The sequence below is a fragment of the Oryzias latipes genome, chromosome 14 (genome assembly GCF_053564925.1).
Source record: "Oryzias latipes strain Hd-rR chromosome 14, Olatipes_Hd-rR_3.1".
Lineage (NCBI taxonomy): Eukaryota > Metazoa > Chordata > Actinopteri > Beloniformes > Adrianichthyidae > Oryzias > Oryzias latipes.
In genome coordinates, this window is record NC_136250.1 from 20,537,251 (window position 1) to 20,551,366 (window position 14,116).

The window sequence follows — 14,116 nt, forward strand, 5'->3', positions numbered from 1 at the left end:
AAAAGTATGTTTTGGGAATACCTGTGTCTTGTTTTTAGACTGTTTTAAATCTAAGATCATCACAAAAATCTTTAAAGTGACAGAGCCATGGGTGTTAATAATAAAACCCTTGTTTATCTGTATTTTCACAGATATTATTTGCAAATAGTCTAATTGTGAGGACTCTCAAATTTCCAAACCTACGTCACAGCATAAGCATGTTATTTCCAATGTTCTGCTGTGTTTCTACGTAAATATGTTTGAAAGGATGCTTGTTTTACCCACATTTTCATGCCAAGTACAAATTATTTCACCCTAAAATAAAATTTAAAAAAGATTTTGAAAAATACCGACGCCTTAACAAGTTAACCTGTCTGAGAAGACCTTCTGTGTATCCCTTGTGCTATCCTAGGCACTTTAACATTGGGATTTGGGTCATCTAGACCCACTAGACAGTGCGCTGAACCTTTTTTCTTCAATGATTTGTGATCTTCACTGGTGTCCATGGATTACATGAAATCCTCTTCACCTTTATCCACCTTTGTCATGGTAGGGAGAACATGTCTATGTAAGGATCGGGTCAACTGGACCCCACAGGATAGCACAAGGGTAAAGTGATGCACAGGGTTACCTGCTTTAACCCTTAAACTCATTCATTCATTTTCTAAACCCGTTTAGTCACTTTAACAGGTTCCCTTACAGGGTCACAGGGCTGCTGGAGCCTATCCCGGCTACTTTTGGGCAAAGGCAGGGTACATCCTGAACAGGTTACCAGTCTGTCGCAGGGCCACAATCTCACACCCATGCACACTCACATTCACACATAGGGACAATTTAGAGTAACAATTGAACCTATGAAGCCTGTTTTTGAACCCTAACCTGTGATTGCATGAACAGTTTTAACCCTTAAACTGTTTATTCAATAACAATTATTTAACAGATTCAGAAGCTGAGAAAAGCAGAATATGCTAATATGCAACACTTTACAGTAGTAGTGTTTTCGTAATTAGCGAATTCAGATGCCGAGAAAAGAGACTTTGTGTCAATATTAGGTCAATGCTCAAAGAGTCACAGTAGTTGGAAGAGGGTGTTATGCCGTGTCGTCGGTGACACGCTCAAGCCTTAAAGGCTTAATAGAATAGACCTACATTGAAAAAACTGTTTTGAACCAGAAGAAATAATAATGATATGTAGACCTGTTAAAATGAAGATGATATGGTCTTCACCACATTCTGAATTAAATGTATGGGCCCGTTTTGTTGATATGTTATCTGTTGTTTTTCCTTACTTGGGATTGTCTTATTTAAAAAAAGATGCAATTAATCTACTGCAAAACCCAGTCTTTTACTTCGATCCATACCTAACCAAAATGTGGACTGGGCTCTTCTTCCGCCTGCAATACTATTTACCCACTAAATTAAATCTTCAGGTTTTAAATAAACTCTTGCTGACAGCTGAACAGAAAAACTAAAGGAAAGGTCACATCACAGCACCAGAGTTTCTGCCTTGCAAAGTAATAACACACAGAATTCCCCAAACATTCAAAGCAAATAAGGGAACAGCGTAGCAAAAATACAGTGATATGATGTTAAGATACTATAAAAAAGACATGCTTTTTCTAAACCAAGCTAAATGATTTCATATTGTCTTTGAATTTTAAAAGGGAGAAGTATTTAGAGGAAATTTCTGGATAAAATAGAAACAGTGGTCTGTTTGTCCTAAGTGTTTTTGTTTTAAATACTAATCAATCAAAAAAGGACAACATTAATAAAGTACAAAACTTCAAATTGAGACATCCTAGATTGTATGCTAATAATGAACTCAACTGTGTTTGATGATTTCCTTTTTCTCTTGTAAATGCAGGGAGAGTTAAAGGGTTAAGTGAAAAGGGGGCGACAGTAAGCCTCATGCTGAGCCGTCACAGGTGAATGACAGCCCACAGTTTTCATTTTCTCTACCTGGTGTTGTCGTGGTGACAACAGACTCCTGTTAACCCTCTGGTGCCGCACTCCAACACAAGCGCACAATAAATCAGTCTTTCCAGGCGCCGCACGTCTGAAACCTGCAGTTTGAAGCTGTGTGTGTATGGACACACATGGTGTTGGCCGGTTTTATTAACCCATGTGTTCATGCAGTTCTCTTTGATGAATCGGAACGGTGGCAATTTTCATTTCCATTTTTAGCCATGCATGGAAACACTCCTTTACTGACTCATTTGCATGAGAAAAACAGCATTTGCTGCACATCTAAACATTCTTAGCAATAAAGCCAAAGCTGCAAACAAAGTGCTGCTTTAACCAACAAAGAAAATTACACATCTTAACAAAGTAGGAACACGAAAAACTGTTCATTTGATTTATTCTTTGTTGTTTTAGTCGTAGAATTACAACAAAACACTATGTGGAAACACAAGAAACTCATAAAATTCAAATTAGATGTTTTCTTATCCTTGAGAAAAGGAAAAGAAAAGATTTGTATCACAATGGAGGACAGAATCTGGGCTTTGTGACAGCGGCTTCAGCTTTATCACTAACATATTTTATGATTCAGCTTTTTTAATAGGTGGCTGGCAGATGAGCCATGTTATGTTGACTTACTTTCTAAAGAACATTTGGAAATGTGTGGGGCATTATAAAAGCCAGCTGCCAAAATCTTACAGGAACTGAATGAAAAAAATCCCTCCATTTAAAGCTTGTAACATCTACTGACATAGCTGTGATTGAACCCGGTTATTGTGAAGCTTTGCAGCAGCTTTCAGTCAAGAGTTGCATATTTTAAAAGTAAATGATAAGGAACAATTAGCATAATATGGATTGAGACCATTTAGGATTTCTACTTTTTATTTTTGCTTTCCTTAACAGTTTTTGTGTCAAACAATCTTCTTTTGTAATAGGATGGTAAAAATTAATAAATGTTTACATTTTTTCCTAGTTGCTGTATTCCTTCAGACGCATTTTTGATAAATGGTTGCAAAATGTGGCAAAGATCTGCTGTAATGTTTGTGAAATCAGGTTTTGCTGAGCTTTTATTTAAAGAAAAAAAGAGGCAACAGTACTGTTTCAATTAAATTAAGACCTTTTTTTTCAGAAAGCATCAGTTTACAACAAATAGTTGACTCAAAGTTCTGCACAATATGCCAAAAAACATCAAACTGAGACTTGAGACTGAAATTGTTAAAATCCAGTTCATTCCAGATTTTTATGAGGCTTTTGTATAATAATGGGCTGTATTAAAGTCTATAAAATTATTTTTAAGTGGCCAACATCAAAAGCTGGAAGTTCTTTAACTGAGCAAGCAAAAGGCTGCCTTGATCACATCCCCCTCCTTTGGGTAGACAAAATATGTAATTGTCTTGTAAACGGGTACATTTATTCTTCTTCAAGATTAAAAAACACATCGTCATTGTGTTATTGAACAGCACAAAGCTAAAAGTAACAAGTATTAGTATTTTAGTCAATAAGAATGGAATGATTAAAAAGTGACCCTCTGCTGCTGGAGGCTTTTATTGTGACTTCTTGTGTTTTATTTTTAAATTAAATTTTTGGTTTGTTCAGTTAAGATCTAGGAAATTGCAAATTTCACTTGTATTTTCAACATTTTATGTTAAAAATGGATTCAAATCAATAGCATAATTAATAAAATTAATTTGAAAAGACATTTCTTTTTTTTTTTTGAGAAAATACATTTCTGACTCCAATACAAGGCTAAGTCAAGGCCAAAAATCCATGATTTAAAAAAAATAATTTTGTAAAACCTAAAAAGCCTTGAATGTTAGAAAATTTGAACATTTCAGAATCCCCTCCATTGTCACAATTTTAGACACTTTTTACCTGTAAATACTTTGATTTTCTGTTTTAAAGTTCTTTCTTTTCCATTTCGTTTTCTATGCAGGGTTGTCTTTGTAAGCAGACATGGCCCCTCTACCCTGGAGAGCTAAATCACAGGACCTGGCCTTGTGGGTTCTCCTCCTGCTCCTCAACCTACTTCCTGAAACCAGGTATAACAACATCCGCTTGTTTTAACACCTCTGAGCTTCAGTTTCCTTTTCACTGCGGCCCTTTCTCTCTGTTCCTTCTTCTTTGATGGTGTCTTTGATGGTGACGTTTCGGTTTGCTTTCTGCATCACACTTAACTGTCTTTGACACACGTTCAAATGCTCTAAGGTGAGATTTGTGATGAAATGAAGCTTAAGATTAAGTCTTAGTCTTGGTTTTTAAGACATAAAGACTGAAAGAGGAAAAAAAACGACACAACAATGAGGTCAAACCCTCATTTTTCTGACTTTTGTTTCCGTTTTTGCAAAAAATCCAAATTTTTACTGTTTAGCAAATAGCTGCTCCCGTTGTCCATTTACAGCATTTTCCCTCCTGCATTATTACACTATTTCCCGTCTTTGGGATCAAGGCAGCAGAGAAGAACTTGCGCCTCAAAGAGGCTATGCAGGTTTGCACAGATGATAAGGTTTGATGTTTTAGCTAAAGAGATGAAGGCGTAAGTCTTTTTCAAATTCTGCATGAGAGGGCAGGCTTCTCAGAGCTGGGAGAAGAGAGGCCGAAGCTGCAAATCAAAGTACTGTGATAGGGATTAGCCCAGTTTGCTTTGTCAAGGTGCCACTTGGCTCTGCTTGCTTATTAGGAGCACACAGCTCTTATAATTGCCAATATTAAATAGAAAAATGAGTCCAGAAGACCTGGCCAAACCAGGCCAGATGGTTTTCAAGAGAATGTCTCCTAGCCTAAAGAGACACATGCAGATACACCATATGAACATCCAATATCACTGTGTTGGACAGCTGGTTACATTAAGCCAAGATGGATTTCCTGATCACATGATTCATCGAGAGTCCTGCTCAATTTAATTCAATTCAGTTTTTTTCATATAGCCCAGTATTACAACAACAGTCTTCTCAATGGGCTTCATACCGATTGTATAATAAGCATGAAATCATAATGAACATTAAGTCATAGAATTCAATAGGTAATGGCTAAACTAAACTAAACTAAACAGACCAAGCTAAACTGGGCATCCCTGCCCTTAGATCCCCCTTTCACATTAAGGAGGGATCCTCTCCCAGCACCGACAGGCAATGTACCAGAACTCTTGGAGAGAATTAGCTTATCTAACTCTACAACTACATATTTAAATAGTCCAGCAGATGGACTTCATCCAGATGGTATGGAGGACGCCTGGGGATGCGAGACGAGCCAGAGGCAGGGTCACAATGATACAGCTAAAACAAACGTTACAGTGACTAAGCGAACTCCCAACTTTGTTAGTAACACATAGAAAAAACACAATCCGACACTGCTACACTTAGCCATGTTAGCGTATTCCCAAAGGAACTTAAGCTTGTTTGGAACTGGTTAAAAAAAGAACAGACTTACATTTTGCCAGAGAGCTGTTTACATCTCAAAAGATAGATAAATAGATCTTTCATTGTCACAGGCACAATGGAATTAAAAGTGCTTCCTGGTCAGTGCAACACTCGTACCTTAAAAACAACCCATGGTAAAAACTTACTGCTACAAAGTTGCTTCAACATCAGTAAATCCAACCAGAATTAATTAATATACAAGGTGCTCCAGATTTTAAGGCGATTTCGGAAAAGGTTAAGGCTTTTAAGTCCAAACAATACAGTAACTGTCAATGACAAAAGGGTGCACCAACAAATTAGTATGTTACAACATAAACCACAAAGTATTACATTTAATTATCAATTTGAAATGTAACCTACAATTTACTAAGCACAGGACTATGACATGGGAAACCAGAGTTCGATTCCCAGGGGGCAACTTCATCCAGTGTGGGTCCTTGGCATGGCCCTTCATGCTACTGCCTAACTATATTGTCATGGTTTGAGTTCGTTGTGTCTTGTTTTTCGTTTTAGTTCTTGTTCTGTCTTGTTTGGTTCTGTTTCCTGTTTTATTTTGAAAGGTTTCCTGTCTTGTCTTGTTTCTTGAGCTTTACTTCCTTTGGTCTCCATCTGCCCTGATCGTGTTCACCTGTGTCTTGTCTACCCTGTCTGTATTTAAGTCTTGTCTCTGCCTTCCTCCTGGGCTGGTCCATTACCTTTTGTCATGGTGTTCATGTCTCCATGTTTTTGCCACGCTCTGGTTCCATATCCCTCGCCACGCCACAGTAAGTTTTGTTTTGTTTTGTAATCCTGCTCGGCAGTGCCTTTTGTTTGTATTAAACCCCTTGTCCCTGAACCGTGTGCCTTCGCCTCTGCATCTGGGTCCTACCGGCTCTCGAGCCACCCCGCATCGTGACATATATATAGCCACATGGAGGCCCAAAGACAGTGTTGTGTCAGGAAGGGCATCCCGTGTGAAACTCTTTGCTAAACCACCTGTGTAAATCAGTGATGGCGGATTCTATATGGCAACCCCTGGTGGGATATGCTGAAAGGTGAACTACAACAACAACAACTCTAGTTAAAAGGATTTTCTTGCACTCTTGAAAAGTGCATTTCATTTATTCATGCACTTTTCATGCATTTTATTTTTTAATTGACTTTGTATTGATGAGTCAACATTTTTTGTTGAGGAGAGCTTGCAGTTCAGTATGTATGTTTGAGGATGGTTTGTCTCCTTGGGGGTTGAAACCTTAAGCTCATATGAAGAGAGAGCTGTGGAGATTTAGCGAGATCAGTTCTTGTATTCCCCGTAAGCAGATCTTTGATGTTAGACTGATTCTAAGATGGCATGTGATGCATTCATCCCCCTCTGGAAATCTTAATCTATCAACTCATATATGATTTGTGGAGCATTTTGCACCAGAGTTATCCCTTTTAATGTGACATCAAAGCCAACAAGGAAACGTCAATGGTACACAGATTTGTAGATTGTGCAAATCTTTTTCCAGAGGTTCCAATACGTTCCACATTTATTATCAAGTAATTAAGTATAATTGTACCATGTTGTGCCTGAATACTTGATTCTGATTGGCTCAGTGGCGGACCGTGCGTTACACACCTGGGCCTTGCCACGTCTGAATCACATTAACCATTTTACGATGCAGAAATGAGCTTTGGGTTGCATATTGAAATTTCTTGTACCCACAATAAATGCCTCTACATAAACGGAATTTAAAAGAAACAGTAAACAAATCTTGTTATGCAACTTTATATCCAGCAAAAAAAATTGAAATAATGTATCATCTCACTAATCAAAACAATCGGATTATTTGAAGAAAAAAAACCCATCCTCCTCTCTTTCCTCAAAAACCCTGTCATGTAGATTATTTGGTTTTGGTTCTGTCAAGAAGTCCTTTTCTATTGTTATTGTTGTATTTCTTGCGTAGGTTTGTATTTGCTTTAGAGCCAAAAATTTCAGCTCGACAGACGCAGTGTCTAGGGGATGGTCATCGTCATACACACAAATCTGTACAGCTGCTTCATGCTCTCACTCAGATATTTCTGATGAAGGAAGTCAAGGAGATCAGTGGGAGATTTTCCTGCTAAATCCTCCATGGTGTACATTACAGTCAACTTACAGTCAAACTGGGCAAGGCTGCATGGGACTTCCTGAAACTTCTGTCCAATCAGAGGGCCTGAATACTGTGGCGTTGCCTAAGCCTGCTAGAAGGCCCTGCTGACACCAACTCAAAATCTGATTGGTTAAAGGAAATGAATGTCCGACATTGATTTTGCATTAGAAGTCCTTCAGAACTGATAGTGAACGCCTCTTTACCTCTGACCCTGTCTGGCAACAAAGGAAAGCTGAAATATGACTGGTTAATATGAAAATACGTCTGTCTGGAAGCAGCATAACCATCACAAACACAATAAAAGGAAATGGACAGACCATTTGAAATGATTTAACAAGTATGCATGGACAAATGTAATTATCATACAATTCAGATATATTTTAGGTCTTCAGAGTAGGCCTTGAAGGCCCTGACGGCCCACCACTGACTGAAGGCTTGCTGTTGGCTGCAAGGTGTCCTTTTGAGTGAGGTATAATGGACACCTACAAAAGAAGTCCCCGCTCAAATAGCCTCAGTGTTTAATATTATTGCACTGGCCCAATTGCCAAAACTCAGAACATTGGTTGACATTTGTTTTCTGACTGTTTGTGGGCTGATTCTGTTACGACTCGTGACCGAAGGAACCCAAACGCAGGAAGGAAGAACTCAAACTCGAACTCAAGTAGACTGTCACAGATTTACTCGAAATCTCAAAGAAGTCAAACATCCAGTTGTACAAACAAACAGGACTCTGCGACACTGAAAACAACAAGGACAGAAACTTAAATAACAAACCACATAATCAGGAAACTGAAAACAGCTGAGAGAAACAGGTGAACACACAGAAGGGGGAGGAGGAGGGTGCAGCTGCCAGCTGATCCATGACATAACCCCCCTCACAAAGTCCGGCTCCCAGACGGACCACGACGAGGCTGATCAGGGTGGTCACGGTGGAAACGGGCAATCAAGTTTGGGTCGAGGACGTGGCGCTCTGGCACCCACTGACGATCAGCAGGGCCGTAACCCTCCCAGTCCACCAGATACTGGACGCCTCGACCAACCCTCCTGGAGGCGAGGAGTTCCCGAATAGTATAGACAGGATCTCCATCCACAATACGAGGTGCAGGGGGGGGCACGGGAGGAGGCTGAAGAGGTGAGTCCTTTGCAGGCTTGAGTTTGCTGACGTGGAACACCGGGTGAACTCTGAGAGTACGGGGCAGACCAAGCCTGACTGCCACAGGGTTGATGATCTCAATTATGGGGTAAGGACCAATGTAGCGAGGCATCAGCTTCCTAGAGCCCCCTTTGAGTGGAATGTCTGCGGAAGAGAGCCACACTCGATCTCCCACCTTGTATTCAGGGGCGGCAGTCCTCCGGCGGTTGGCGACAGCGGTAAACCTCTCTTGGTTTCTCAGCAACCGGTGTCGGAAGTCCTCCCAAAAACGACGACAACGCCTCACAAATGCAGCAGGACCCGAAACCGAGGCCGCCTGCTCCTGGTGTGGGAAGAGAGGCGGTTGGTAGCCGTAAGCTGCTTGGAAGGGGGAAAAACCGGTGGTATTGATGAGAGAGTTGTGTGAATATTCTGCCCAGGGGAGATGAGATGACCAGGTGTTGGGGTTCTTTGAGCACATAGCTCGTAGAGTGGTCTCTAGATCTTGGTTGAACCTCTCTACCTGGCCATTGGTCTTGGGGTGGAAACCGGAACTTAGACTGACCTTGACTCCTAACATTTTACAGAACTCCCTCCAGTAAGAAGCTACAAACTGAGGCTCACGATCAGAAACTATGTTCTGCGGAAGACCGTGCAGACGAAAAACGTGTTTTGTCACCAATACTGCCATCTCCTTGGCTGATGGTAGCCCCTGTAGTGGTATAGCATGAACCAGCTTGGAAAATCTGTCCACTATCGTCATTATGACTGTTTTTCCCTTAGAGCTGGGCAGACCGGTGACAAAATCCATAGCAATATGGGACCACGGCCTGGAGGGTACAGGAAGAGGTTGAAGAAAACCAGCAGGGGGAGTTCTGGGAGTTTTTACACTGGCACACACAGGACAAGAGGCAACAAATGCCCTTATGTCTAAAGACATGGTGGGCCACCAGAATCCTTGGGCCACCAGGAAGGCAGTTCTCATAACTCCAGGGTGGCAGGCTAACCGGGACGAATGTCCCCACTTTAGGACTGACGGACGGAGACTGGAAGGAACAAACAGACAGTCTGCCGGACAACCTGGTGGTATATTTGCAGGATCAGAAACCAAGGCCTTGACCCTGCGTTCCAAGGACCACCGTGTAGCACCCAGAACCAAATGAGACGGGACAATGGGGCTGGCTGTAGTCGAATCTCCACCCTCCTCTCTCTGATGTAGACGAGACAGGGCGTCCGGCTTGGTGTTCTTGCTGCCAGGGCGATAAGAAAGGGTGAAGGTAAAACGATCAAAAAACAGAGCCCACCTAGCTTGGCGAGGGCTTAGGCGTTTGGCAGTCCTGATATACTCCAGATTCTTGTGGTCCGTCCACACAAGAAATGGTTTCTCAGCACCCTTCAGCCAATGATGCCACTCCTCAAGGGCTAGTTTAACAGCAAGTAGTTCTCTTTTCCCAATATCGTAATTTCTTTCTGCAGGAGAGAGCTTGCAGGAGAAATACACGCAGGGATGGACTTTATTATCAGACGCCCTCAGAGATAAAACAGCCCCACCCCCGTCTCAGACGCATCCACCTCCACAATAAATTGTTTGGAGTGATCAGGCTGAGTCAGGACGGGAGCTGCAGAGAAGCGTCTTTTCAGCTCGGAAAATGCTTTGTCTGTGCCCTTATCCCAGATAAAAGGTACCTTAGCTGATGTGAGTCCATGCAGAGGTGCAGCCACGTCACTGAAGTTTCTAATGAACCGCCTGTAGAAGTTGGCAAACCCTAGGAATCGCTGAACTGGTTTGCGTCCAGTAGGAACAGGCCACTCCAGAACGGCCCTCACTTTGTCCTGGTCCATGAGAACTGATCCAGGTGAGATCACATGGCCAAGGAACTTTGTGTGTGTTGTGTGGAATTCACACTTCTCGGCCTTACAATACAGGTGGTTCTCAAGGAGGCGCTGGAGTACGGCTCGGACGTGCTGCACATGGGTCCCGAGATCTGGAGATCAAGATCAAAATATCGTCCAGATATACAAACACGAACTTATTCAACATGTCCTTGAGCACATCGTTAATAAGACTCTGAAAAACAGCAGGTGCGTTTGTGAGCCCGAAAGGCATAACCAAATATTCAAAGTGGCCATTAGGGGTATTGAAGGCAGTCTTCCACTCATCCCCCTCACGTATACGGACAAGGTGGTACGCACTTCGGAGGTCCAATTTGGTGAAGATCTGGGCCCCCTTTAATTGATCAAAGGCAGTCTGTAATAGGGGTAAGGGGTAAGTGTTCCGAGCAGTGATGCAGTTCAACCCCCTGTAGTCGATGCAAGGACGCAACCCCCCGTCTCGTTTGCCCACAAAGAAAAATCCTGCTCCTGCAGGAGATGAAGAGGGACGAATGATGCCAGCCTGGAGACCCTCCTGAATGTATTCCTCCATAGCCTCCTGCTCAGGACGAAAGAGAGGATATACATGTCCCTTGGGTGGATATGTTCCTGGCAGAAGATCTATGGCGCAATCATAAGGACGGTGAGGGGGAAGGGACTTGGCAAGGATCTTGCTGAACACAGAACCAAGGTCATGGTATTCAGTAGGAACAGTGCTAAGATCCAAAGGTTCAGGGGAAGGTCTCTTGACTGAGGAGCGAATAGTGGCTGCAGTTAAACAGTTCAACAAACAAAACGAACTCCAAGACAATACACGTCCTGAAGTCCAGTCCATATGAGGGGTGTGTCTGCACAGCCAGGGAAAACCTAAGATAACCTGTGGTTTCAGGGATTCCACAACAAAAAATCTCTGCAGTTCAGTATGGTTACCTGACACAGTTATATGAATTTCAACCGTACGTGCAGACACTTTATGAATGACTGCCCCATTGATGGCATGAATATGCAAAACTGGAGACAAATGTTCAACAGGAATCTTGAGTGTTTTTATTACTTCATGAGAAATTAAGTCGCCATCTGAACCAGAGTCAATTAAGGTCTCAAGCTCTTCCTGAACTCCTGCATAGTTTATTAAGACCTTGGTTGAAGGCCTTGAGGGAGAAGAAAAAGACGAAATCCGGCTCACCAGTTCCCTCCTTGCTGATGAACCCTGTCGTTTCCCGGGCAGTCGCGCACAAAATGTCCAGACCGTCCACAGTACAAACAAAGTCCAGCTCCCATACGGCGCCGCCGCTCAGCGGGCGTCAGACGTCCTGCACCCAGCTGCATGGGCTCCGGGGAAGGAACGAAATCCTGGCGAGGAGTGCTGGAACGGAGCGGCGGATCACTCACAGGAGGAAGCGGGCGAGGGCGGGGACTGGTGTTGCGGCGTCGCTCACTACCCCGTTCCCGCATCCTACGATCAATACGAACTGCCAGATCGATCAGCTCCTCTAGGTCCTCTGGAATCTCCCTCGCCGCCAGCTCGTCCTTGAGGACGCTGGAGAGTCCCTGGAGAAAAACGTCCACGAGTGCCTCATCCGCCCAGCGGGTGCTGGCGGCCAGGGTCCGGAACTCCACGGCGTAGTCAGTGGCGCTGCGCGGTCCCTCCTGGAGGCGAAGAAGCTCATACGCGGCTGCTCGATGGGGTGTAGTAGGGTCGAACACAGTGAGGAGGTGGGTTGAAAATGCCCGGAAAGAGCGGCAAAGTTCTGCTCCGCGCTCCCACTCTGCCAAACCCCATCGTTTGGCTCTACCCGTCAGAAAGCTCAAAGCAAAAGCAACCTTGCTCTGTTTGGAGGGGAACTCGTCGGGGTTGAAATCAAAGTGGAGGCGACAGGAGGTGATGAACGCCCGGCAGTCCTCAGCTGTTCCATCGAACGGCTCGGCATGACCCAGTCTGGTTTGTCGGGTCGAAGGTGAAGGAACATGCTCCAGCCTGGAGAGACGATCGTGGAGCTGTTGCATCACGGACATGAACCCACGCATCTCCTGAGCCAAGGCCAACAGCTCTTCACCGGCGGCGGAGCCTCCTTCACCCGATGATCAAGGTAAGTCCCTCAGCTGGGAACCTCCTGCTGGGTTGGTCATGGTCGCAGAGTAATGTTACGACTCGTGACCGAAGGAACCCAAACGCAGGAAGGAAGAACTCAAACTCGAACTCAAGTAGACTGTCACAGATTTACTCGAAATCTCAAAGAAGTCAAACATCCAGTTGTACAAACAAACAGGACTCTGCGACACTGAAAACAACAAGGACAGAAACTTAAATAACAAACCACATAATCAGGAAACTGAAAACAGCTGAGAGAAACAGGTGAACACACAGAAGGGGGAGGAGGAGGGTGCAGCTGCCAGCTGATCCATGACAGATTCCTTATTATATTCAAGGGTTGTAGGGAAAAATTGATTTGGTGATGTACAGCGATATTTCATTTGGCAATATTTGGGTATCAAACCGAAACTCGGTTGCTGCTAGTATCATAAAAACGCAGATTGCGGTGTTTTGCTGTGGGCTCAGTTAAAAACAAGTGAAGCCGTGGAGCTGTGCAGTGACTAATGCACCAAGCATCGGGCAAAAGGATGTCAGCAAAACGGGCCAAAATTCTGCAGAAATTTAAAGCAATCGATTCTATTTTAGCGACTTGGTGGATCGGAGTGATGTGTACAACGCTCTGAAAAAGGCCAACATTGTACAATGAAAGGCGTATTAATATTCAGGTAAATGTTTTTTTTCTAAGTCATACTCTTTTTAAAAAAATGGGAGCCGGTTTAGCTCGTGCTGGTTTGCGGCGCCTTCCGTCCGTGAAACCAGGGTTCGACTCCGGGCTGCTCCCTGTTCCCTTCTCTACCTCTGTGTCCAAGCCCGGTTTGAGAAGGTTGCGTCAGGAAGGGCATCCGGCGTAAAACATTGCCAAGTTTACCATGCGAATTGCTCGCTGTGGCAACCCCTGATGGGAGAAGCCGAAAGAGGAAGACTCTTTTTAAAAAAATGAAAAAGTGTTATGGTATTTCTTGCAGTAAAAGCAATCTATGAAACTACCTTTGAGACTTTCAAAACTCAAAGTTCACGAAAAGTAAACCTTAACCTTTCTTAATTTCTGCTACATATTCATCATTAATGGGTAATAAACTATGAAAGGCTTGATTAGCTAATTTCACAGATTAGTTTTATAATTTTCTTTCGTATATTATATGTTTGATTACAAGACTTTGTGCAACCCTGTTATCAAGTTCTGCAGGGAACACGGTTGCAGAAACGCTTATATTAGCTTTCTCTCAGAAGTAAAAGCTAGTTGTTTAGCTTTAGCTGTTGCTAATGATCAAGAGAACAAACTTACTCATGTAAATAAGTTTTAAAAAATGTCTTATTCTGAGTATATGTGTAACAGGGTTGCATGGGGGTAGAATGAGACATTGAATCTGTGCTAACTATGCTGTAAAAATATGAAAAATTGAAGAGATGAGAGCCCTTTGCTCTGCCTATTCTTCCAGAAAACAGTCTGACGAGTATATCTTATGTAGATTACCTGAAATATTAACAGTAACTTACTGTAAAAACTACTTTTTTTTTATTATTTATGCTTTGATTTAATAAAGACAAAA

The 14,116-nt window shown here is 42.9% G+C and overlaps 1 protein-coding gene across 5 annotated transcripts in view; it reads left to right on the forward strand.

Moving 5' to 3' along the window:
• gabra3 (gamma-aminobutyric acid type A receptor subunit alpha3) overlaps positions 1-14,116 on the forward strand; it is a 177,364-nt gene that overhangs the window by 59,212 nt on the left and 104,036 nt on the right. For all 5 annotated transcript variants that reach the window (XM_023962376.2, XM_023962377.2, XM_078930323.1 and 2 more), the window contains one exon: positions 3,871-3,976. In XM_023962376.2, coding sequence (XP_023818144.1) covers positions 3,891-3,976 — 86 coding nt within the window. In that variant the 5' untranslated portion in view covers positions 3,871-3,890. The remainder of the gene's footprint in view (positions 1-3,870; positions 3,977-14,116) is intronic.